This window comes from Mobula birostris, chromosome 10, assembly GCF_030028105.1.
Source record: "Mobula birostris isolate sMobBir1 chromosome 10, sMobBir1.hap1, whole genome shotgun sequence".
NCBI classification, from domain to species: domain Eukaryota; kingdom Metazoa; phylum Chordata; class Chondrichthyes; order Myliobatiformes; family Myliobatidae; genus Mobula; species Mobula birostris.
In genome coordinates, this window is record NC_092379.1 from 130,965,752 (window position 1) to 130,992,818 (window position 27,067).

The 27,067-nt window shown below is 41.3% G+C and overlaps 1 protein-coding gene and 1 long non-coding RNA gene across 3 annotated transcripts; one reads left to right on the forward strand and one right to left on the reverse strand.

The window, feature by feature from the left end:
• Positions 1 to 5,539: 5,539 nt before the first annotated feature.
• Positions 5,540 to 14,172, reverse strand: LOC140204597 (uncharacterized). The gene is made up of 3 exons (XR_011887680.1): positions 14,125 to 14,172; positions 6,822 to 6,905; positions 5,540 to 5,835 (listed from the first exon to the last, which is right to left on the reverse strand). It is a non-coding gene; the product is annotated as an uncharacterized lncRNA (long non-coding RNA).
• Positions 14,173 to 14,210: 38 nt separating this feature from the next.
• LOC140204345 (ankyrin repeat domain-containing protein 46) lies at positions 14,211 to 26,272 on the forward strand. 2 transcript variants are annotated; one of them, XM_072270994.1, is made up of 4 exons: positions 14,211 to 14,565; positions 21,516 to 21,674; positions 24,774 to 24,833; positions 25,258 to 26,272. In XM_072270994.1, the coding sequence occupies exons 1-4, from the start codon at positions 14,255 to 14,257 to the stop codon at positions 25,472 to 25,474; spliced, it is 747 nt and encodes a 248-aa protein (XP_072127095.1). In that variant the 5' UTR covers positions 14,211 to 14,254; the 3' UTR covers positions 25,475 to 26,272. The 2 variants fall into 2 exon arrangements, with proteins under 2 accessions (XP_072127095.1, XP_072127096.1); XM_072270995.1 differs by lacking the exon at positions 24,774 to 24,833.
• Positions 26,273 to 27,067: the final 795 nt, after the last annotated feature.

A 27,067-nucleotide genomic window follows, 5' to 3' on the forward strand; every position in this document is an offset into this window, starting at 1 on the left:
GGATAATGCTGTTCGTAAACACAAAATACTCTGCAGATGCTGGGGTCAAAGCAACACTCACAACACGCTGGAGGAACTCAGCAGGTCGGACAGCATCTGTGGAAACAAACAGTCAACATTTCGGGCCGAGACCCTTCATCAACACTGAAGAGGGAGGAGGCAGGGACCCTATAAAGAAGGTGGGGGAGGGTGGGAAGGAGAAGGCTGGTAGGTGCCAGGTGAAAAACCAGTAAGGGGAAAGATAAAGGGGTGGGGGAGGGGAAGCAGGGAGGGGATAGGCAGGAAAGGTGAAGAAGGAATAGGGGAAAGCACAATGGGTAGTAGAAGGAGGCGGAACCATGAGGGAGGTGATAGGCAGCTGGGGGAAGGGGCAGAGTGAAACTGGGATGGGGGAAGGGAGGGGGAGGGAATTACCGGAAGTTGGAGAATTCAATGTTCGTGTGATTATGCTGTTATAGCTCAGGGCATCAGAGTTCAGAGTTCAATTCCGATCTCCTCTACAAGAAAGTTTGTACATTCTTCCTGTACTGCGTGCGCGTGGGGTTCCTGTGTGTGCTTCAGTTTCCTCGCACAGTCCGCAGACATACTTGTCAGCAGGTTAATTGAGATTGTAAATTGTCCAGTGACTACGCTAATGTTAAATGGGTGGGTTGTTGGGCCGGAAGGGCCTGTTCCACGCACTGTCTCGCTAAATTAATTAATTAATATCAGCTGCATAGATGCTGCCTGATCTGCTGACTTCGTCCAGCATCTTGTATGTTGCTGTAGGTTTCCAGCATCTGCAGTCTCACTTTTCTCAGAGATGTTGATTGAGAACAAATAACAGCCAAAACACGGGGTCAATTTTTTCATGTCTTTAAAGTAGCATCAAGGGATCTTCTAAATCAGGGTCTCCAACCCGGGGTCCACAGACCTCTCAGTTAATGGCAGGGCTCCATGACATAACAACATTGGGAACGCCTGGTTTAAATCAGCTTCTATGAATTAAACAGGACTTCAGTTTAAATATCCTAAAAACTGCAGTATTGACAATATAGCATTTACTTAGTGTACAAAGCAGTGGTAATCCCAACGCTCCTGTATGCATCAGAAACCTGGACAACATACCGACGACATCTGAAGGCACTTGAAAAGTTCCATCAACGCTGTCTTCGAAACATCTTAAATATCAGCTGGGAAGTTAGAAGAACCAACGTCAGTGTGCTAAATGAAGCAAAAACAACAAGCATTGAAGCCTACGTCATCAGGAACCAACTAAGATGGAGCGGTCATGTTGTTCAGATGAAAGACAAACATCTGCCGAAACAAATCTTCTACTCCCAGCTTAAAGGTGGCAAACGTAAAAGAGGCAGACAACAGAAGAGATTCAAAGATGTCTTAAAAGCCAACATGAAGAAATGTAACATCAACATCGACAATTGGGAAACCAATGGCAAGGACAGGAAACTCTGGCAAGCCATCATCCAAGAAGGAACAGCAACTTTCGAAGACAACCGATGTGCAGAATTAGAAGAAAAGAGAAGAAAATGGAAAGAGAGGCAGCAACAACAAAAGCCCGATCTGCCATCTGGAACTACCTGTCCTGAATGCGGAAGAACTTTCAAAGCCAAGATTGGACTCATAAGCGACTTGAGAGCCCATAAGTAGATCAACAGAACGAAGACCATCATCCTCGACCTTGAGGGATAGCCACGATGACGAGGCCGTAGCCAGAACTTCAGCAAGGATGCATGTAATTAGAAAAAAATCAACATAAGATGTCATATTGTAAAGGCAGTTTAGTGGCTTTCAAACAAAAAAATGACTAAGCTGTATAGCCCAGGATGCTGAGAGGCAGCATGGCATTCTTAAATAACTTTTGAAAACCGGCTGTGAGCCATAGGCAATGGGAAGGGGGTTATTCATGTAAACAAAAACAGGAAGCACTTCACCCTGACTCAAGGGAATGAGTCTAAAGGTTGAATCACAGAATGTTCTTAAATGCAAACGATGCATTTCACTGCATGTTTCGATATGCACGTGCCAAATAAACTTGAATCTTGAATGCTGTCACTAGTTCATTGGGATTTAACTTTCTCTTTCCTTCTCTGGACCCCAGTGTGTAAAAGAACACATGGATTCTTCAGCCAGAGGGTGGTAAATCTGTGGAATTCATTGCCACCAATGGCTGTGGGGGCCAAGTAGTTGGGTATATTTAAAGTGGTGGATGATAGCTTCTTAATTAGTGAAGATGTCAAGAGTTATGGGGAGAAAGCTGGAGAAGGGGGTCGAGAGGGATAATAAGTCAACCATGACGGAATGGTGGAGCAGACTCGATGGGCTGAATGGTCCAATTCTATTCCTTCTTTGTCTTATGGTCTAAGAATAACAAATTAACAGAAGGCAGTAACTGTGATGTCATGAAATCTGAATTCATTCTCCAAAGCTCTTTACAGCCTTGTGAAATCTGTTCATCAGCCTTTCCAAATGCTGATAAATTCAGAATTTATGGGTGTTAATTCAATATAGAATGAAAAGAAGTTCTTCAGACCAAGTCCATATGACTATCAAACTCATATTTACACTAATCCCCCTCTAATCTGATATAAGGGATATCTTGTTGATATCCCTCATAGTTTTATAGGTCTCTTTAATGGTCTACCCTGGGCCCCCTGGGTAGCAGTGAGAGTAAACCCAGCCCATCCAGTCTCTCCTTATAACTACAGTCCTCTCTTCCAGACTTGCTTTGCTACTTTGTTTATGCTGGTATACCGATTTTGTTCCCAGTGGTGTTGTCGTCACGTTGGAAGTGATTGAAGGGAAGCATATTTGGTAAAAGCGAAAAAAAAAACAATTTTCTCAAACTCTACTTTTTCATTGTTCAAAATCCAAAACAGTTTTGCTCCTGAGTGGATCTTGAACAATTAAACATGTATTTCGAAATATTCTATTGTAAGTCACAATCTACAAATCAAGCATTATAAAATAAAGGCATTGGCTTTTTTAAAAAAATGACTTCGGGAATGATAAGACCCAGACTGAATCCAAGCAGCAAAATTAAGTGGGTAAAACAGGAGTTTTGGTATCCAAAGATAGTTCCAAGTAGGTAGAAAAAGAACCTTCCTTTTCAGTTTTTAAAACATAGAACAGTAAAGCACAGTATGGGCTCTTCAGCCCTCAACGTTGTGCTGACCTCTGTAAGCATACTCCACGATCAATCAATCTAACCCTCCCTTCCTACACAGCCCACAACCCTGCAATGTTCTTATGTCCATCTGCCTATCCAACAATCTCTGAAAAGTCCCTATTGTATCGACCTCCATTGCTACCTGTAGTAGTGTATTCCAGGCACTCTGAGTGAAAAAAACGCTTCTGGCATCTTCCCTAAACCTAAACTTTACTTCGCTCACCTTAAATGGACATACTCTGGTAAATTTGTGAATTCTGATTAATATCAGTTTAATTTGCTTGGCTTTTAAAATTGAATGCTAAATTTATCCACCATGTGTACGCTCTATCTTTAATGCTTAAACATGTTATTACAAGTGGCAGAAAGCCCTCTAAATTATTGTATCAAGAATGCAAAAGGAAATTCACTCAACGCTGCCAAAATAATAGCTATCTTGTGACCCTGGTTACACAGTGTGCTCACTGCATCCTTCCTGGGCCAAAGACCTTGCTTAGCTTAGAGGTCAGTCACTGCTCAGTTCCGTTCGTTCTTCACCAAGTCTGCAGAATGGCTACTCAGATGACATAACTGAGATGAGAAATGCAGCACTTGAAAAGATGGCACCAGAGGTTTTTGTGGACCTGGGCGACTTCTTCCAGTTCATCCACGAAACAGCTTATTCTTCTTTCTCGCATCTTTCCTTTCTTTTCAAGGTGGCTGGGGTCCTATTGAGTCCATGATCTACAGATGCAGCTCAAACTATGGTTATCTGCGAGCAATGGGTTTTTGCACTGGCCTTGTGGCCTGACGTTTCGATGTTTCCTGGAGCGGCCTGGAAGACGTGTTCCTTCACGGTGTGACCCAGTGGATGACCCGATTCCCTCACCGATTCCACTGACAGAAGCGTCGTGGGAGACTGAAACATTGAGACAGCGGGCGGTGTGCGCTGCTGTCGGAAGAAGGCCCCTGTACCCTGTATTCTCTCTCCTCTGATGGTTAGTGAGAGCCTGCCAGTTCTCGGGTCAGGGAGCAGGGTCTGAGAGAAACAGGCAGAAGACTGTAACATCGGAACAGTGAGTTGCTGGTCTCTGCCCTCGTTGTTGCAGGAGTGGCCCCTCTCCCCCTCACTGGTGAGAAAGAGCCTATCTGAAATACCAAAGTGCTGGGCTATGGACTGTAGTTTTTGATGGACTCTAGGCCAAGGTCTCCTTGGGGGCTTTTGCCATTGCTTGTATGGTGGGTGGGGGGGTGGTATTAGCAGGGGAATTGGTGCTATTGCTGGTCAAGTGTGGGGACGGTTGATGCTTTCGCTGTTGCTTCTACGTGGGATGGGGAGTGGGGCTTTGGGGTTCTGATGTTTCCGTTATTCATTCTTTGGGGTCTTCTGTTTTATGGATGTCTGCGAAGAGTAAGAATTTCAGGTTGTATACTGTATACGTTCTCTGATACAAAATTGAGCCATTGAACCATTTTAACTGTGGGTCACATCACAGCACATGTACCCGAGGTTCACACAGAGGATCTGTAGGATGGGTGAAAAGGAACAGTCTCACAAAAGTGGCCTTTTGTGACAGGAGACACGAAAGTGAGTACATGGCATGGGATGCAGAACCCAAGTGACAAGGAGCTGGAGAGCGAGGACCGACCATATCCCAGCTACTGGCAGGACACTGAGGTGTGATCCTGAACAAGCACGCAAGTGGTAGGTAGTTGTGTGAAGTCACCAGCCAACCCAGTTGCTCACCCCCCACTCACCCACTACCCCTGCATTCTCCCATCCTCCTGGCCGCTGACTGGAGCCCTCAGGTTTCCTTATCTCTGGAGAGAGCTGCATTTGTAATACTGCATTCAGTTGTAGTTGCCCCATTGTAGGAAGGACGTGGATGTTTTGGAGAGGGTGTAGAAGAGATTTAATAGGATGTTGCCTGGATTAGATGGCATATTGGATTAGAGAGGTTGGAAAAAATTACGTTGTTTTCTCTGGAGCGGAGGAAGCTGAGGGAGATCCGATTGTGAGAGGCACAGATGGACAGGCAATATCTTATCCCCACAGGTGAAATATCTAATATGAGAGGGCATACATTTAAGGAGAGAGGGGGGTAAGTTCAAAGGAGATGAGTGGGCAAGATTTTTAACACAGAGAGTGGTGGGCACATAGAATGTCCTGCCAGGGCTGATCGTGGAGGCAAATACAATAGACAAGTTCAAAAGTCTCTTGGATAGGCACATAAATGTGCAGAGAATGGATGGATATGGACTTTGTGTACACAGAAGGGATTAGTTTAGTTAGCCATTTGATTACTCGTTTAATTAGTTTGGCATAACATTGTGGGTCAAAGCACAGACGGAGTACAAAGTTTATCTGGTCTGAAATTCACTACATACCTTCATCCCCGAGGATGGTCACCTTGTTGTGGTGGAGAGGCTTGAGAGTTCCTGGGGTCTCAAGTGCAATGCCGTCTGGACCGTAGCTCCCAGCAGGGTCACTCATGGTGGGAAGGTTCCAGTCAAAGAGAGATTCAACCAAGACCTCAAAATTGGAGCACACCATAACAGCAGTGAAGGCGGAGGAAAGTTGCAGCAGTGAAGGGCCCCTAATTGTCTTGCATTCCATGCTCCCGGGTCGTGTAGTGGCTGCCCGTGCATCATCCTCCTCACGTTAAACAAAGTCACACACAGGCATTCTCCTTTAAGGGAATAAAGGAGAACATCATAATCAACTTGAGTGTTTGCATTACATACCAGGATTTTAAATAATTTTCAACAAAAGAGATAATTTTCAAGGGTATTACACTTGTATTCCATCTAACTACATATATAGAAAATCTAATTATAGTTACTGGGTGACAGGGTGGAGATTTGTCTTTACCAAAGGAGGCGTAAGGTGCTCCTTCTCTCCGTTAGCCTGCAGGTCACCCTTGGGCAAGGTGTAGCACCTGCTTAGCCCCCCCAGTCAGGGTCACATGAAGCCATGGGAGCAGGTGGTGGATGGTCGTATGAACAGCTGGTGCATATCATAAGTCCTGGCTATGCAACCACTGACAACAGGCAATCTCTGAAGAGTAGGCTGGGGTCACCCGTCTTGTAAAGACACTGCCCAGAAGAAGTCAATGGAAAACCAATTCTGTGAAAAATTAGGCAAGAGCAATCATGGTCAAAGACCATTATTGCCTATGTCATACAACATGGCATATAATGACGACGATGATGTATCATAGCAATCGAACATTTGGAGACATAAATCCACTGCAATTTTCTACTTGAAAAAGCTAGAATAACTCATATTCTCTCTATATGAAATTAAAGTACATACACCTTGCCAGCTTTGAATCATTTTAAACTCTTGTGATTTGATTTGAAATTAATTTCGAATTAACTCACATCAGTTTTGATTTGCAGCAGATGTCTGGCTTAAACACAAGGAGAAAACAACAGGGATGCAACTAATTTCAGTTGGTCTAATTGACTCGTTCTAACTTAATGATTACATCCTTTGTAACGGAGATTACAAGGGAATGATGAGTATTGTATCATGTGCATGCATGTGCACATCAGCGTAGTTATTACACTCAGAAAAAAATGACTGTTTCATTAAAATAAACATAACATACTAGAATTAATACTTTAGGTGTCATGTATCCTTATCAGCTAACTGTGTTAACACTATTCTTACCTCTAAAACAGAAGTTTATATGTTTAAACCCAGTTTTTAAACACCTGTAGTTTTGCAGTCCTGTTCAGCATGACTTGCTGGCTGCTAGAAGAATAATATCACCTTGGTAATTCATGTAGTGCTGACAGAAGTAAAATAACTGGCAAAAGTGGTTTTCTATCATTCTGTGCCATTATATTTTATAAAATAAATAAAATACAGTAAATTGCAGAAAATCACAGCTGAAAGTATTATCCTTTGGATAAATAATTTTTTGTTTGCTAGTTCAGCTGATGTTAACAAAATACACCACAATTTCTGTTGCTATTTTAACTGGTGTGGATAACCACAATCGCCACATCTCTGAACTGATTCTACCAAACTACAGACTCACTTTCAATGATTCTTTATAATTTATATGGTCAGTATTATTACTGCAAACACGAGGAAATCTGCAGATGCTAGAATTTCAAGCAACACACATAAAAGTTGCTGGTGAACGCAGCAGGCCAGGCAGCATCTCTAGGAAGAGGTACAGTCGACGTTTCGGGCCGAGATCCTTCATCAGGACTAACTGAAAGAAGAGCTAGTAAGAGATTTGAAAGTGGGAGGGGGAGGGGGAGATCTGAAATGATGGAAGACAGGAGGGGGAGGGATGGAGCCAAGAGCTGGACAGTTGTTATTGTTTTTATTTGCACAATTTATCTTCTTTTACACATTGATTATTTGTCAACCTTTGTTTATGTACAGTTTTTCTTCATTTTCCTGTAAATCCAAGAAAATGAATTTCAAGGCAGTATATGGTAACATACAGTATATGTAACTTTGATAATAAATTTTTCTTTGACTTTGCTAGGAGCATCAATCACCAGAAGACAAAACTTGGTGATTATTAGAACATGCAACGTAGCATAGTGTGGCATAGTATGTCTGTGCCAATTACAATGCTAATCTGTATTAATCTCATCCATCTCCACATGGTCCAAGTTTCTCTTTATTTTTCTGCCTGTCTAAATGCCTGTTAAACATTACTGTCGTATCTGCTTGTACCACTAGGTTCTGGGCATCCACCACTCACTCTAACTTATTTCCTCTCACTGTCAAGCTATGGCCTCTAGTGTTTGACATCTCCACTCTGGGAAAAGACTATCTATCCTACCAACAGACACGAACTGCTGGAGAAACTCAGCGAGTCAGGTAGCATCTATGGAAATGAATAAACAGTCAACGTTTCAGGCTGAGACCCGTCTTCATGATTGAGAAGGAAGGGGGAAGATGCCAGAATGAAAAGGTGGGGTGGGGAAGAAAGCTAGCTGGAAGGTGATATGCTATCAACGCCTCTCACAATTTAATATAATTCTCTCAGGTCACCCCTCAACCTCTGTCCACCATGGAGAAGAAGATCTACTTGCCCTTATGGATGGGTCTATTACCAGGTCAATAGAGGAGGATAAAAGTGCAGTCTGTAGAGACTGGGTGGGGAGGGGGGTTGGGTTGGAGGCTCAGTGAGAGAGAGAGAGGGGTAGGGTAACTGCATCAAGGGCTCTGAGAATAAAGAGTGAGAGGAGGGGGAGTAGGGGGCATGAGAATGTGGAGAGAATAAGGGTTCAGAGAGTGTGAAGAGAAACATGTGTGTGTTGGGGTAGAGGGTGAGGAAAGAGGGACTGGGGAGAGAGATTGAGAGGGGAAATGGGAGAATGAGATAGAGTGGAGGATAGAGAGGGAAGGGGAGGGGAGAGTGATAATGGGAATGGGAGGGAAGGCTTGGGGGGGGATAATGAGAAGGGGTTAGGAGGGAAGAGGGAGATGGGTGGAGGAAGTGAAAGGTGCAGTGGAAGAGGTGATTGAGGGTGAGGGAAGTAAGGGGAAGGGAGAGGGGAGAGGGAGGGAGAGGAGAAAATAAGGGAAAGGGGAGTGAGCAGATGAGTCCCATGGGGACAGGGAGTGAGGGGTGGGGGTCTGGCAGAGGAGGGGAGGAAGGGAACTGATCTATATCCTGCTGGATCTTTTGTCAAACTACTTCACTACAACTCTTCCAGTTTTTATGTCATCTACTAACTTACTATTGGAATTGAGATTGGTTTGTTATTGTTACATCTCTCTCCCTCATTCCCTCTCCCAGTGTAGAGTACCCTCCTGCTTCAAAACATCCAAGATTGTTCCTGTACCCAAAAAGACCAAGGCAACATGTCTGAATGACTAGTGTCCTATTGCACTCACCTCAATAACAAGCAAATGCTTTGAGAGGCTGGTCAAGGACTACATCTGCAGCATGATACCACCCCCACTAGACCCCCTACCAACATAACTGATCGAGAGATGAAGCAATAGCCATAGCTCTAGAGAAGGATGCTTATGTGAGAATGCTCAACAAGAAGCTCAGAGACCTCAGCCTTCACCCTGCCTTGTGTAGCTGGATCCTGGACTTCCTTTCAGATTGCTGGCAGGTGGTAAGAGTGGGCTCCCTCACCTCTGCCCCTCTGACCCGCAGCACAGGTGCCCTTCAGGGCTGTGTCTTAAGCCCCCTCCTTTACTCTCTGTATACCCATGACTGTGTTGCCACCCACAGCTCCAATCTGCTAATTAAATTTGCTGATGACACTACACGGATTGGCCTAATCTCAAATAATAACGAGGTAGCCTGCAGAGAGGAAATCATCACCCTGACAGTGGTGTCAAGAAAACAACCTTTCCCTCAACGTCACAAAAACAAAGGAGCTGGTTGTGGACTACAGGAGGAATGGAGACAGGCTAAACCTTATTGACATCAATGGATCTGGGATTGAGAGGATGAACGGCTTTAAGTTTCTTGGCATCCACATCACCGAGGATCTCACGTAGTCTGTACATACCGGCTGTGTGGTGAAATAAGCACAACAGCGCCTCTTTCACCTCAGACGGTTGAAGAAGTTTGGTATGGCCCCCAAATCCTAAGAACTTTCTACAGGAACACAACTAAGAGCATCCTGACTGGCTGCATCACTGCCTGGTATGGGAACTGTACTTCCCTCAATTGCAGGACACTACCGAGAGTGTTGTGGACAGCCCAGTGCATCTGTAGATGTGAACTTCCCACTATTCAGGACATTTACAAAGACAGGTGTGTAAAAAGGGCCCAAAGGATCATTGGGGACCCGAGTTACCCCAATCACAAACTGTTCCAGCTGCCACCATCCGGGAAACAATACCGCATCATAAGAACCAGGACCAACAGGCTCCGGGACAGCTTCTTCCTCCAGGCCATCAGACTGATTAATTCATGCTGATGCAACTGTATTTCTATGTTATATTGACTATCCTGTTGTACATACTATTTATTATAAATTACTATAAATTGTATATTGCACATTTAGACAGAGACGTAACATAAAGATTTTTGCTCCTCGTGTATATGAAGGATGTAAGTAATAAAGTCAATTCAATTCAATTCAACAGCGGAGTAAAAACTGTCTTTGGGCCTAGTGGTATATACAGCTAGGTTTTTGTACCTTCTGCCAAATGGGAGAGGGGAGAAGAGAGAACGTCCAGGATAGGTGGGGCCTTTATGCTGGCTGCTTTGCCGAGGCAGCGAGAAGTATAGTTAGAATCCATGGAGGAGAGGCTTCCATAATGTTCCCATAATGTGCTGAGTTATGCCCACAACTCCCTACAGTTGCTTGTGATCACGGACAGAGCAGCTGCCATACCAAGCTGTTATGCATGCAGATAGCTGCTTTGATAAAAGTTGGTAGGAGTCGACGGGGACATGCCAAATTTCTTTAGCCTCCTGAAGAAGCAGAGGCATTGGTGAGCTTTCTTGGCCGTGTGTGGTGTCTACGTGGTTACACAAGGAGAAGTTACTGATAATGTTTACTTCTGGTAACTGGAAACTCTCAACACTCTCAACCTCAACACCATTGACGAAGACAGGAGCATGTGCACTCCCCCCCCCCCCCCGAAATCAATGACCAGCTCTTTTGTTTTGCTGACATCGAAGGAATGGTTGTTGCCATGACCCCACGTTACTAAGCTCTCTTTCTCCCCCCTGACCCACCAAAATTTTTGTTAAAGTCATACACACACACACACACACACACACACACATGTATATATCTTAATATCAGAAACAATAACTCTGATTCTCTGATTCTTTGACCATTGGTCAAAGTAACACCCTTTCACTACTGCTGTCTTCTGGAGCCAAGCCAATTTTGAATCCAACCTACCAAGTCTCCATAGATCCCTTGTGCCTTATTCTTCTGGATCAGGCTTGTCAATGAGCTACCTTGTCAAATGCTTTACCAAAGACCATGTATACAACATTGACCACCCCACCCTCATCATTCATCTTTGCCACTTTCTTGAAAAGCCCAGTCTATGGTAAGACATGACCTTACCCAAACAAAATAATACTGACTATCCTCAAAAGTCTATGTTTTTCCAGATACAAATAAGTCCTACCCTGCAAAACCTCCAATAACTTATTGGTAATGGAATAGGAGGATGGGAAGGAAAATGTGTTTATGCAATGAATTGCTTAGATCTAGAATGCATAAGCTGCTGGTGAAATGAGATTCAGAAATGAAATACACTTAATTAAACAAAAAGAAACAGGACGACAAGACAAGCCCAATTGGATCACTCTGTATGGAAACACCAATGCCCAAAACTTTAACGGCCCACAAAAAGTGCTGGATACAGCTTAGTTCATCACAGCAAAATCTGTCCCAACAACAATGAGCAGTGCCACAAGAAACAGTATCCAGCATCAAGGACCTCGACCATCCAGCCCATGCCCTCTTCTTACAGGAGCCTTAGATCCCACACCACCAGGTTCAGGTACAGTTATTACCCTTCAACCATCAGGCTCCTGAATCAGCACGGATAACCTCACTCATCTCAACACTGGACTGACTCCACGACCTATGGACTCACTTTCAAAGACTCTACCACTCATGTTCTCAATATTATTTATTTATTTACATTTGCACAGATTGACTTTCTTTCCACATTGGTTGTTTATCAGCCTTTGTTTATATGTGGTTTTTCATTGATTCTTCTGTATTTCTTAGTTCTACTGTGAAGCCCGCAAGAAACTGAATCTCCGGTTTGTATATGATGACACATATATACTTTGATCATAAACTTACTTTGAACATTGAAGACACGACCTTACCCACACAAAGTCATGCTGATTATCCCTCATGAGTCTATGTTTTTCCAGATGCAAGCTGATCCTAACCCTAAGCACCTTCTCCAATAATTTATTTACAAAAGAACTAAAGGAAGGGAATGAAAACATTTTCATTTAGTGAATTGTTTTGATTTACAATGCACAAGAACGATGCTGAAAGGAGATTCAAAAATAACTTTCAAAATAGAAATATACACAGTGAAACAAAAATTACAAGGCAATGAGGCAAAACCCTTGACACAAACTAACTGGAGCACTCTGTCAAGGAGAAGCTGCAGAAACTATTGGTTGAATGGCTTATTTCTGTGTTGTGAGTGCCTATGCATGGAGATACAAAAAACTACAGACGCTGGAATCTGGAACAAAAAAAAAACAACTGCTGGGGGAAGTCAGGGAATGAGGAATAACTGTTGTTCGGGGGGCGGTTTACGTGAAGTTGGAAAATTTCAATGTTCATTTCATTAGATTATAGGCTACCCAGGCAGAATCTATTTTTCCAGTTTACACTTGACCTCATCTTGCCAGGGGAGAAGGGCAAGGAAGAACAGGTTGGTCAGGAATGGGAAGGGGAACTGAAATGTCATGCAACAGGAAAGTCAGGACAGTCATGTGGATAGAGTGTAAAATGGTTGCCCAGTGCATGTTTGGTCTTGCTGACGTAGAGGAGGCCATTTGAGAGCACCTAGTTCAGAAGATGAGGTTGGAGAAGGTACATGTGACTTTTTGTCTGACCTGCATTGGCTGTTTGGGTCCATAGAAGGTGGAGAGGGAGGAAGTACAGGGACAAGCATTGCATCTTCTAGGGTTTCAGGAGAGAGTGCCAGGAGATGGGAAGGTGTGGGTGGGTGAAGATGAGCAAACACTTTTGCCTGGGTGGGCTACAACCGATTGGTATGAACACTGAAGTTTTCTACTTCAGGCAGCCCATACCTCCTGTGCTCTTTTCTCATCTTCACCCATTTCCCCCATCTCCCTCCTCACTTAGTTACATCTATCACCTTGCCTCCCCTTTTCACCTCTTCACACTGTAAAATGCACCTGTTTAAATCTCTTAGATTGACCTTAATCCTGGCATGATGCATTTTGGGAAGTCAAATATGGGTAGGAGAATACATAGTAAATTGAAAGGCTCTAAGAAATGTTGGCGAACAGAGGGATCTTGGGTTTCAAGTCTATAGATCCCCAAGAGTGGCAACAAAGATATATGTAATAGTGAAGAAATGCATTCAGAGGCCAGGACATAGAATATAATAGCTGGTAAATTATATTGAAACTTTACAAAACCGGCTATTCACTTGGAGTATTGTGTGTAGTTTTGGTTGCTATATTATAGTAAGGTTGTATTTGCACTGAAGAGAGTGTAGACGAGATTCAAGATAGTGCCTGGATTGGAGGACTTCAGTTGTGCAGAGAAATTAGATAAGCTGGGGTATCCCTGGAGGAAAGGAGGTTGAAGTGACCTGATAGTAATGATGGCTTTGTGCCTTTCATAAGACTTCAGTTCTGAATGCTATTTGCTTACTTTTGTTGATTGCACTATCTCTTTTTTTTCTCTCTCTGTGCATTAGGTGTTTGACCAGCTTTTTTAATGGGTTCTTTTGGTGTCCCTTCGTTTTGTGGCTGTCTGTAAGGAAACAAATCTCAATATTCTAATGTATACATACATACTTTGATAATAAATGTACATTGAACTTTGATAGAACTATATAAAATTGTAAAACATAGATAGGATAGGTAGCCAGAATAATTTTACCTGGGATAGGGCTGTCAAAAAACAAGAGGTGTAGGGTCAAGGTGTGAAGGATTTTTAGAGGGGAGCTAAAGGTTATGCTTTTTATGTGCAGAGATTAGATGATACCAAGATCTTGATGCCAGATCAGGTGGTGGAGTAAGATACAATCACTGTTAAGAGATATTTAAACAAGTACTTCGATAGACAAGGCATCAGAGGATGAAAAAAAAACAAAGCAAATACTATTTTTGTGTGTTTTGAGTATACTTTGGACAGGAAGAAAACAAGAAGGAGCAGCCCACCAATTATTATGAAATAATAAATTGCTAGAAACTCTTAAAAGGTCAGGCAGTGTTTGTGTGAGAGAAAACCACAATTTCAGACAGATGTTTCATTAATTTCCAACAATAGTCACCTACTAGGTAGTTCACGAGTTTTGGTTTCTTGCTCTCGCCTTAGTTGGTTGCCACGGGTGATGTACTGAGCCTGCGCATTGTGGGCGGCGTACTGAGCTTGCGCGCTGCGGATAGCGGGGAACGGAAGGCGATAATGTCGTACGTTTTCATCAACGATTCGAGCCAGACCGGAGTGCCGCTGCTTCAGGCCTGCATCGACGGCGATGTCGCCTACGCCAAGCGACTGCTGGAGAGTGGCTTCGACCCCAACATTCGCGACGCCCGAGGTCGCAGCGGCTTGCATGTGGCCGCCGCCCGGGGCAACGTCGACATCTGCCGCCTGCTGCACAAGTTCGGCGCCGATCTGCTCGCCACCGACTACCAGGGCAACACGGCCCTGCACTTGTGTGGCCACGTCGACTCCATCCAGTTCCTGGTGTCCAACGGCCTCAAGATCGATATCTGGTGGGTGCCTGTGGGCTGGCCCGGCATCTGGGCAGCTCACTGTGAGGCCACTCATCCCCTTCCCACCCTTCTGTGCCTCCACTGACCACCGCCATCACCCTACCCGACACCTCACTTCCCTCTGTTGTGTTACTCTTTGTGGAGGCTTGCTGTGCTGAAATTGGCTGCTTGGTTTCCTGATATATAATTAAGACTGCATTACTGGTGCAAAGTGCTTTGGACCATTCTGAAAGGATGTAAAATGTAACTGATGTTGCATTAATACAATTGACCTTCAGCCTAAACAGCTTTTTGCGAATGAGAATTTCACTATGTACAAAAATTAAGAAATAGAAATAGGGTAGGTTTAGCCCCTTATTCATGTTGTCAACTGATCTTTTATCACCTTTAGCTCACTGTTACTCTGCTGTACTGACTCTAGTTCCCTCGACTCTCCTTCACTCCAAATGTCAAAATTCTTAATGCTTCCTGCACGTAATTCTTTCAGGTTTCTCTATTGATTTGAAATTAATCACAGAAAATGCTAGAAATATTCTACAAATACTGCCTGATTTTCTGAGCGGAAAAAGAATAACATTTCAGGTTGATTGTATTGCTACTGGTCCCGTCTTAATTTCCAATAAGAATTTGGCCAATCCAGTGCCGTATGCCCACTTTTTTGTCCAATATTGCTGAGTGCTTATGATAGTTTATATAATACACACATTTTAGCCAGGGGTTGGTGAATCTGTAGAATTCGTTGCCACAGGTGGACGTGTAGGCCGGTCATTGGGTGTATTTAAGGTGGAGGTTGATAGAATCTTGATTTGTCAGGTCACGAAGGGATATGGTGAGAAGGCAGGACATTGGGGCTGAGAGTGAAATGATGAAATGGCAGAGCAGACTCGATGGGCCCAGTGGCTAAATTCTGCTCCTATATCTTGTGGTCTAAGTCTCATGTCTTGAATGTATCCTGGAACTTGGCATCTAAGTAGAATGTGACAAAGGTTTTCAAATTTATCAGTAAAACTATGTATTAAGTATTGTATAAGATTTCATTCTAATGCAACCTTTTTAAAGTGAACTGTTGCAAATATCCCAGCAGACTGCAATAAACCAGAGCAACACACACAAAATGCTGGAGAAATTCAGCAGGTCAGGCAGCATCCATGGAAATGAATTAAACAGTTGCATTTTGGACCAAGACCCTCAGGACTGGAAAGGAAGGGGGAAGATGACAGAATAAAAAGGTAAGGGAAGGGAAAGAGGCGAGCTGGAAGGTGATTGGTGAAGCCAGGTGGTAGGAAAGATAAAGGTCTGGAGAGGAAGGAATCTGATAGGAGAGGAGTGGACCAGAAGAAAAAGGGAAGGAAGAGGGGACCCGGGGGACATGATAGGCAGGTGAGAAGAGGTAAAAGACCAGAGTGGAGAATAGAAGAAAAAGCTATAAGCCAGTGTTGTACCAGTACAAATTGACAGCAGCTATGAATTTGCCTTTCAGTATAGTGTGTTTTTTTTATATACTTGAATATACAGGTTAGTTTATATTGATGTGCTTGCTAGTTTGTAGCAATGCCTTCCCCACACAGTTTGTTTACAAATTTGTCATTCAGAAATGTGTGAGAAGGAGCAGGTTGGTTATTTTTTCTCAAGGACTGAGATGGTGGTTACTGACCATCATTAAAGATCTATCAGTGGAGATGTGGACAAGTGGCTAATACCCTCAGTTTTGTTGATTAAGTTGTTGATGTACTGACAAAATATCATTTGAAATTATTTGACCATAAACTATCCATAACCAAATACAAGGAGTGCATTATGCTATAATTTTAGTGACTTGCAGTGATGTACATGGCTCTGCGTAGCCTCATAAACACAAGAGATTTTGCAGATGCTGGAAATCCAGAGCAACACACACAAGATGCTGGAGGAATCCTACAAGTCAAGCAACATCTGTGGAGAAGAATAACCCATTGACAATTCAGACCAAGACCCTTCTTGATGAATGGTCTCGGCCCGACTGTTTATTCCCCTTCATAGATGCTACCTGACTTGCTGAGTTCTTCCAGCATTTCTTGCATGTTGCTCTTTATGGCTTCAACTGAAAATGTTGGCCTGGTTAGTATAGCACAGCTATTAGATTTTTTTAGGTGCATACCTTTTAGTGCAGCAGCTTTTGTGGCTGTGCTAGATATTCGGGCCACAGTTCAGGCACCACTCCAGTTTTCATTTGCCAAGAGGGGAAAGGGAAATAGTTAATGTTCTCCTTCCATAAATACTTCCTGACCTGATGAATGTTTTCAGCACATTAATTTTATTTTAAACATAAATGTAAATTAAACACTGGCTTATAGTCCTGATGAAGGTTCTCAACCTAAACGTTGACTCTTCACTTTCCACTGTAGACGCGACCTGACTTGCTGATTTCCTCCAATATCTTGTGTGATGCAGATAACATGCTAGGGTACTCTGAGCAGTTCACTTCAAAATGAATGTTGTAGAATTAAACTTTGTACAGTATTTAACATTTCATTGTGAAGGGTGTAAATCTGGTACTTTTATGTGCAGAGGGTTGTGAGTTCCAAATTCCAAATTAATGACAAGCGATACAGAGTTGGCAAGTGTGAAAGTGCATTCTGATTTCAGTCTCTTTATTTTTTTTATTTGTGTTTTCCAAGTGGGAGTCTTTTTTAACATTTGTACTGGAAAAATATCAGGCCTGTATGACTCCATGACTGCCTTAAAACAAGGTAGAAAAGAACTTGGATGCTGAACTCATTGTTTTTTTTTCAAGTTTGTTACTTTTTACAGTTGCCGGTAGGCCTGTTGGGATTAAAACTGACAATGAATCTGATTTATAAATGATCCTGTGACTGAAAGGGTTAACATATGAGGAGCATTTGATGGCTCTGGGCCTGTATTCGCTGGAGTTTAGAAGAATGACTGGGGAATCTCATTGAAACCTATCGAATATTGAAAGGCCTTGATGGCGTGGACATGGAGAAGATGTTTCCTGTAGTGAGGAGAGTCTAGGGCCAGAGGGCACAGCTTCAGAATAGAACAGTAAAGAAGCATTTCTGCAGCCAGAGAGTGGTGAATTTGTGGAATATATTGCCAGACAGCTGTGGAGGCTATATCTAAAGCAGAGGTTGATAGGTTCTTGGTTAGTTAGGGTGTCATAGGTTACGGGGGAAAAGCAAGAGAAAGGGGTTGGGGGGGATAATAAATCAGTCATGATGGAACAGTGAAGCAGACTTGATGGACCAAAAGGTCTAATTCTGCTCCTATGTTTTATGAAAATTTTAAAAAACCTGCAGATTCTGGATATCTATTTTAAAAGCAAAATGCTGGAAACATTCAGCAGGCAAGGCAACAACTGTGGAATGGGAAAGAGTTAATATTTCTGGTCAAAGTCTCTTCACAATCCAGTTGACACTGCAGGATTGGTGTAATGTTTAAGAATTGATACGTTATATGGTTGTATTTAAGCACACAAGCCCATCAATTGAATTGAAAATAATCTATTAACCTAGGATAAAAATAATCTTGCAGACTGTATCTCCTCTAATTGAACTTGAAGAAGGAACAGATTTTGTCTATAAAATGCATAAACTTCTCTGATATGAAGACTTTCAAGATTCTTTTGACTTATGGTTGCTAATCTTCCTTGTGGAAATTCAGGTAAATTCTTGGTGTGAATTAAAGGTTAGTAAATTACTCTTTAATTATTGGTTTTGACTTTTGAATGTATTTTATGAAAACAGACTCGTTGAGACTAATTTGTTTTTTTTTTGCTTTAGTTTTTTTCCTTCAGATTCTTGCGTCTGCAGTTTCTTGGGTCCCTATTTGTTTTCTCTCATATTTTATGTCCAATAGCCTGGATTCCATTTGCGTGTCTGAATTTACCATGATATCCCATTCTCTTACTCAACCCCAGTATCATTTCTGTAGTTTGATTCACAGGGAAAGAAATGATCTGTGCAGTTAAAATTCTCATACGTTCTGCTACTCTAACTTTAACACTTCAGTTAAAAATGCATATTAGCAAACTGTGCTGCAGCTTCTTATTATTTTGATTTCCTTAGAGAATGTAACATGGCACCTCTGATCTGACAGCACTATATGGTTCTGAACTTAGTTGTTATTTTGTTGTCGAGGAACAGTTTTTAATATTAGAGTGAGTGACAAGACCAAGAATCCAGCCTCTCAGTTCAGGGTAAGTTAACTCAACATCTGTAAATTTTACACCAAAAATGGTTGGAAATGCACAGACTCAGTCAGCATCAAGTGTATGTTCATTTTCTAGGTAGGCAAATGGAATTTGTTTTTTATTCAAATCCCCAGTTTAAAAATCCAGTGGCAATAAAATAATTCCAAATTGGTTTGTATCATACCGTAATTTTTATGAAACACCCTTGGTTAATGGTAAAGGTGCTTGACATAAAAAATGTTGAGAACCCACCCTTGGTATAGGTTAACAACTGTTAGTGCATTTCTTATTTTAATGAGAGAAATTGTGAAAAAAACATTTTTTAAGAAAAATAAGGCAATACAATTCGAGCAGCACACACAAAATGCTGGTTAGTCCTGACGAAGGGTCTCGGCCGGAAACGTCGACTGTACTTTTTCCTATAGATGCTGCCTGGCCTGCTGCGTTCACCAGCATTTTGTGTGTGTTGCTTGAATTTCCAGCATCTGCAGATTTCCTCGTGTTTGCGCAATAGAATTTGATTTGAGTCCCCTTGCTTTAACTGTTTCCTGCCTCACTCTTCTGTTTGCAACACATTAATTCAAACAAGTTAAATTCAAACCTCAGAAACAATATTTCTGCCCTCCTTGACCGACTATTGTTCTTTACCTTCACACATTGATTCAGTAACTTTTCCCTAATGGCAGTTGGTAGCTGGGTGCAGTGGAAAAGCTGACATTTTGTGGCGTGCTGTGTTTTGATTGGAACAGCTGTCTTTCCATACTTGGCTTGTGGAACTGCAATGTATTATTATCAGTTTTAGATTGAATTTGGTTCCTAGTTGTTAGTTTCGGTTCTTGAATTTATTTAGTGCCTCTGTTCTTTTGGGTAAGTGCTCCTCATTTTTTTAATATATCTTTTATTTCTCTTCTGTTACTGGTCTGTGGTTAGAAAAAGACCTGTAGGCCACCCCAAAGTGTTGCACGACCAAATGACAAACTTTCAAAATACAGTTGCCATTTTTGAAAATACAGCAGCCAATTTGTGTGAGCAAGCTTTCACAAACTCCAAAGAGGTAATGACTGAGTTTGCTTTAGTTGATTGAAGAGAGAAATATTGACCATGATATCATTGTTCAGAACAGTGCTATGGGATCTGTGCATCGGGGTGGGTAAACAATTCCTTGTTGCAACATCTTTTAACCTTTTCAGGCACAAGGTTGAAAGAAAAGTGGAGGGTTATGTGAAAGGGAAGGGTTCGATTGATCTTGGAATAAGTTAAAAGGTTGGCACAACATTGTGGGCTGAAGAGCCTGTACTATGCTGTACCTTTCTATGTTGCCTTACCACATCATGGAAGGAGATTGAGGCTGTGCTGGCTCACAGAGCTATCCATCCTCCCACCAATTGTCCCTGCAATCTATTCTACTTTCCTTTCCCAGTTTTACCAGTCACCTACAATGGCGGCCAAACAGCCTTTATGTCCCAGGGGCAAAATCCAGAGGAAGCCCCTGTGGTTACAGGGAGAACATGGAAACTTCGAAAATACAGCACCTACAGTCGGGATTGAACTTGGGTCGCTGGAGCCATGAGGCTATGCCACGGCACCACTCCCTTGGTACTCTGTCCCCTGTTACTGCGTGGGAATGTCTGCCTTAGTTTTTGTGCTCCAATCCTTGGCAAGGAATCTAAACCTCCTACCACTTGATTCATCATGGGGATTGACAGAGCTGACAGTATTCTGCTGAGTGTGTTAGTTTACGTGATTCTATCGTTTGTATTGTAGATATGGCTGCAGGTATGCATACTCAATTTTTTAAAATAAAGCATCTTTATTTTGATGTGAAGAACACTATAATGATGAGAACATAGAACGAACAATAAAGAGAGGCCCATATTTCAATTGGTATCTTGTCTTGAATACTGTTCCTGTTCTCAGTAGCACTGTCAGTTCCATAATTGAAGATCAAATTCAAAAGTTTATTGTTACACATGTAAGTGAAACAATATTCCTCTGGGACCAGGGTGCAAAACACTGTGTGTGTGTGTGTGTGTGTGTGTGTGTGTGTGTGTGTGTAAAATATGTACAACACATAAAATAAAATAATGTTAACTCAATATTAATAGCATTAATAGATAATATCAAAAGATACTTATGGTTATGTTTTAGTATAATATAACCCGAAGTTCTTCATTTCCTCTTAATTATTTTATAATGAAGTGAAGCACATTTTGTAATCATTTGGTGACTTAAACTATTTTTTTACTAGTATGACTTAGGAATGTGTTTCTTCATAAGAAATATGAATTGATGGTAACCTCCTTTAAAATAATACTCTAAGTATTTATTTGTCCATATTTGGTTTGTTCTGAGGTCGTGAGAGGTAAAATGTCAATGCAATCTTTCTTTAATGGATACTCCCAGGAAAACTTTTAATATCTGCCTTTTGATTTAGGACTGAAAACCCTATCTTTGCTTTTTGTTAAAATTTTATACCTCTGGCTGAATAGCAGCAACTTCAGATTATTTTTGAACTGAGAGATTTTGCCTGTGTACTTGAGGTTCTAATATTCTAATGGAGGGGAACTAAAATTTAATTGGCCCTTTTGTTCATTGTAAGTCTGTTTCGTTGTCATATTTGATGCCTAAGATTAAGCCAATATTTTTATGTGTCTTGATTAAAAATGTATAAGTAACAAGTGATGGGAGCAGTTACTGGAAACAATCTAGATTGCTGTTTTGCATGAATACAAATCATTTTTTTCATTTTGTGGTAACTCAGCAACCATCATGGTGCCACACCACTTGTATTGGCAAAACGTAGAGGAGTAAACAAAGATGCAATCAAGTTACTGGAGTCACTGGAAGAGCAGGAGGTGAAAGGATTCAATCGTGGAACTCACTCTAAACTAGAGATCATGCAGACTGCAGAAAATGAGAGGTAAAGATGGAATTGTCAGAAAAACCTGGGTTGCATGGATAATTTTATGGTGTGTATTAAATATCTTTGCATTAATATTGAGAATACAGACTTCTGCAAAATTAACCTTTGCCAATATTGTTTTAAGGACGCTTTTCTGTTAATTGTTTCACTAGCTTTAATTAAATGGTGTGCAAATGTTTAGATTTAGGTTGCAAACACCACCACTGAATTTTAGGTTTTTAGTTCTAGTATAAGCGATTCTTGGCCTTCCTACAAGTTTTGGCCAAAGCAGCTTTTTAGTTGGTACTAGCAAAAGGCATCACGTTCACCCTGCTCCTCCCTTATATTCCAGTCCCTAATTGCTGCTTCTCCATCAAGTAAGGCACCTCCTTGACTCTGGCTCAGCTGAGATCATGTATCTGTTTTGTGGTACATGCATTGGTTATGTCATTTTGTAAAGGTACGCTTCAATACCCTGTTTCTTTTATCCATATTATGATTTGAAAATCAAAGGTTCAAGGTTGAAAGAAAATTTATTATTGAAGTTCAATGTACATTTATTATCAAACTATGTATACTATATTCAACTTGAGATTCGTCTCCTTACAAAACAAAGAAACTCAGTAAATCTAGTGAAAGGAAGATTGTCAAACACCCAATGTGCAGAAAAAATAACAAATTGTGCAAAAGATAAAGGTAAGCAAATAACATTCAGAACTGAAGTTCACAAAAGGGAGTGCACTGCTGTGAAGTCAGTCATCACTGCGTCCCATCCAGGAACCAGTAGTTGCAGGCCACAGCCTCAGTTTGGCGCAGGAACTAGTGAATGCTACAGAGCAGCGAGCTAAGTGAGTGGGCAAGGGTCTGGCAGATGGACTACAATGTTGGTAAATGTGAGATCATTCACTTTGGATGGAAAAATGAAAGAGCAGATTATTATCTAAATGGTAAAAAATTGCAGCATGCTGCTGTGCAAAGGAACTTGGGGGTGCTTGTGCAAAAAGATTGGTTTGCAGGTGCAGCAAGCTATCAAGAAGGCAAACAGAATGTTGGCCTTCATTGCTAGAGGGATTGAATTCAAGAGCAGGGAGGTCATGATGCAACTATACAGGGTACTGGTGAAGCCGCACCTGGGGTACTGTGTGCAGTTCTGGTCTCCATACTTGAGGAAGGTCTGCATACTGGCTTTAGAGGCAGTGCAGAGGAGGTTCACCAGGTTGATTCCAGAGATGAAGGGGTTAACTTATGAGGAGAGATTGAGTCGCCTGGGACTATAATCTCTGGAATTCAGAAGAATGAGAGGGGATCTTATAGAAACATACAAAATTTTGAAAGGGACAGATAAGATAGAGGCAGGAAAATTGTTTCCACTAGTAGGTAAGACTAGAACTAGGGGACTTAGCCTCAAGATTTGGAGGAGTAGATTTAGGATGGAGATGAGGAAGAACTGCTTTTCCAGAGTGGTGAATCTGTGGAATTCTCTGCCCAATGAAGCAGTAGAAGTTATCTCAGTAAATATACCTAAGACAAGGTTGGATAGATTTTTGCATAGTAGGGGAATTAAGGGTTATGGGGAAAGGCAGGTAGGTGGAGATGAATCCATGGCCAGATCAACCATGATCTTATTGAATGGTGGAGCAGGCTGGACGGGCCAGATAGCCTACTCCTGCTCCTATTTCTTAAGTTCTTAAGAGCTGAGCTGGCTTATACCTTGCCTCTAGCCCTGACACCATGACCTTTTCAATCAGGCCGGGCACTTAAATTATCCAAACCTCAGGTTGTTCGTCGCTTTCAGACCTGGGCCCTGGCATTTCGATAATGCTCTCAGGCCTGTGCCCCGCTACTTCAGTTCGGCCTGTATCCAACCTTTCCAATTTGGCCCGGCATTTAAATCGATCAAACCTTGGATCTCTCCTTGCTCTCAGGTCCAGAACATATAGTACGTATAAGTCCCCATATACTACCATGAGATTTATTTTCTTGAGGCATTCACTGTAGAACAAAGAAATACAACAAAATCAGCGAAAATCAATGACAAACAGCCAATGTGCAAAAGACAAACTATGCAAATACAAAACAAATAATAAAAAAACAGAAAATAACATGTATATCATTAAAAATGCAGGAGAGACTGCCGTTTTTCAGTTAACATTTGTAAATTAATCCTCAGTGGCTGGTTTAGTTGATTAAAAGGGTGGTTTGCTCTTAGGGATGCCTAATTGGAAAAGCCCAAGTGTATTGTTTCGATTAAGCAGATGTATAATACATTGTGTAGTGGGTTAAAGGAATGTAAAAGAGAATAAAGGAAGTTCAAGGACGAATTTTTTTGTGTGTGATTTAGGAAGTTGAGAGGATCAATAGAGAAGGAATACTAACTGCTGGTAAGAACAAGGGACTAATCTTTGAATTGGAGCCAGTTCATATGGGGGAAAAGTTTAGCAAAATGTGGTAAATGTGTTTATCTTTTCCAGCCAAGGATGATGAGAGATATGCCACTAGCATATGCAGTTTTGACTTCGACTTATTCTTCCTTTATGGGCAAGGAGATTTCATTAACTAGGTTTCTGAAATCATTCAGGTTCATTTATTTATCATATCTACATCAAAACATACAGTGAAATGTTAACAGCCAAAACAACCTAAGAATGTGCTCGGGACAGCCCTTAAGAGTCACCACACATTCTGTCACTAACATACACATAAAGTTATCTTTATGAATTGAATGAATCATTTAAGGAAATTGAGCTTAATTATGGTTAAGTAGGTGGTTAATTTGGAGGTTCTTTCTCCTGTAGGACTATTAGTTGTTCTGGTAGTTGTATAGAGTAAAAGCAATGGATTAATACTGGTAATGATCTAACATTATTCCCCTGATCAGTGCTCACGAATAAAGCACACATCCTTTAAAATACCCCACTCAGCTTCCCCCAACCCCGTTAGATTGCCTTTATATGCCAATGCTTGACATCACAACATCTGGTATGCAGATTCTCTATCCTCCATACTAAGATGACCCTGATCTCAGTTGTACATTGTAGGAATATACTGAGTTAAGGATTGATGCTTCCCCAGCAGTAGGGGGGAGCTGTTCCCTAATTACTCTCTTGCCTCTTCTAGTGAGCAGGAGACTCAGAACATCATCCTCAGAGGTTGGGAAACAGAACATCAGCCCCTCAGGTAAAGTTGGTGTGTGGTTTGCCAAAAAAATAATTTGAACGTATGTACAAAATAAAAGCTCTTGTATTACTCAGTTGATTTAAAAATTAATCTCTTGATTTCTACATGTACAAGTGACTCTGCATTTCAGCCATTAGGGTAATGGAAATTTGCCAGAGATTCAAAATTTGAGAATTAAATTCCCTCGTACAGTATTGTGTGAGGAAGACAAAAGTAGGTAAATACCCAAATCAATTTTTCTCATATTTTCTAGTCAATGTGCAGATGATGTGGCTTTGCGCTACGGAAAATCATATTACAGGTTTTACCCCCTGTAATGCAGAGATCACCTGCATTTGCTTCATGACAGCTCAACTGATGGTTTAAATTTAACTAGTAATTAACCATATTTTGATATATTGTATGCAAACTTCTATTTTTTAAGTGCAATGGAGAGCCACTCACTGCTGAATCCAAATCTGCAGAATACAGAAGGCGTTCTTTCCAGCTTCCGATCCACCTGGCAGGAGTTTGTCGATGATTTGGGCTTCTGGCGGGTTCTACTACTCATTATTGTCATTGCACTGCTGTCTCTTGGCATTGCCTACTACGTCAGTGGTGTTCTGCCCTTTGTGGAAAACCAGCCTGAACTGGTACATTAAAATATAAACGGCGTCCAGCGTAATCAATTTTGATATTCGTGCTGTCTGAGGTAGCATGTCAGAATGCCAGCAGACTGGCCAGCATCTGATACTGCCATTCCAGTTACTAAAACATTTTACTACCAAACGTCAGCACTTAGTCTTGGCATCAGTTATAAATCTAGTTGTTTTCACTTTTTCCAGCTTTTAAAACAAACACCGTTTTTGAAAATTGCGTCACTAATGAAGCTTATAAAGTCTTTATCCGTTAGAGTTGATGTAAAATGTAGTCTGAAGGCAGTACTTCGAACTGATTTGCTCAAATTTCAAAATACGTTTTTTCACCTTTTGAACTTGTTTATATAATAGAGGTGAAAATTTCTGTTAAAACATTTTTGTTTCCTAGGTTTTCTCTTAAGGAATTATAGTGAAACATGTACAGACTGAAAAACTTAGCAATGGTGGCTTCATGCTTAAAGATTAACATAGTTATGGAATCATGGGCCCAATAGAATGCTCACTTTAATAATCACTGAGCTATTTTAAAGTATTTAGTCCATAGAATGAAATACCTGATGTAGCAATATATCTTGTTTTGCCAGAGTAGCCATCTTCAGTATTGGGTTGACTAAGCCTAAGGATAGAGCAAAAAATGTGCACTTTTAACTGTAGTATTGTAAATTTTAATTGTATTAATGAAAACTGTTACTTGATGTACTGCAATAAATTTAAGTACCTGAACAATGTGTTGTAATTTACTTGAAGCAGTAAGTAAACTATGCAGCATCCATGTTTGTGAAATAGCAAATTAAAATAGTAAATAAATATATACATTTATAAGCTGTGTGAGAATTCTATGTCTCAGTAACCTGCTGCAGAGATTTGCTGACTATAATTATTACCTGAAGGCAGCCTGCAGGTGCAATATTACTATGCTCTATAACCTCTTCACATCTTGTCATGCTTTCTAGGCCTGCTGCAGATAGATAAACCAAAACATTTCATGAAAGTTTTTTGATGACAGAGCTTGTACTGTAAGTAGTGTAGGTGGACACATTAGTTACAAATGTCTTTAGATTAGACATAGTGGAATGGATTACAGTGTAAGCAACTATGAGATCATTCAACTTGACCCTAAAAAAAGATGGAACTACTGTATGTACTTTCTAAATGAGAAAAAACTAGGACCTGTGGAGATCGATTGAAACTTGAGAGTTATTAAAATATCATGGAATGATATAGAAAGAAATAATAGCATTGATATGTCTGCTGTAGGTATTTCAGTTCTCAGAAGCACATAAGAACTGGGATCACTGCTGCCTGATGTACTGAAGACATTGTTCCTATTAGAGCAGCCTGATTCATGCCTTGATCACATCCCAGCAATCCTTCCTTTCTTACAGCATCTTCCCATGGAGCTGCAACATCTCACCACTTCTGTTCCCATCACGTAACTCTTTAACCCCTTTGGTTAAAGCCAAAGCTCTATTTCAACATATAGCATTCAGTGCTCTTGATTGAAATCTATGACAGGTTCAGTGACTGAAAGGAATTAAAATTTACAATTTATGCACTACATTGACTACATTAGTGCTGTTTCATGTATCCATGCTG

Excerpts from the sequence above, each read along its gene's own strand:
- LOC140204345 (XM_072270994.1), top strand. The coding sequence starts at position 14,255 with ATGTCGTACGTTTTCATCAACGATTCGAGCCAGACCGGAGTGCCGCTG. Across the intron at positions 21,675-24,773 it reads CAGACTGCAGAAAATGAGAG|TGAGCAGGAGACTCAGAACA; the intron begins GTAAAGATGGAA and ends TGCCTCTTCTAG. Across the intron at positions 24,834-25,257 it reads ACAGAACATCAGCCCCTCAG|TGCAATGGAGAGCCACTCAC; the intron begins GTAAAGTTGGTG and ends CTATTTTTTAAG.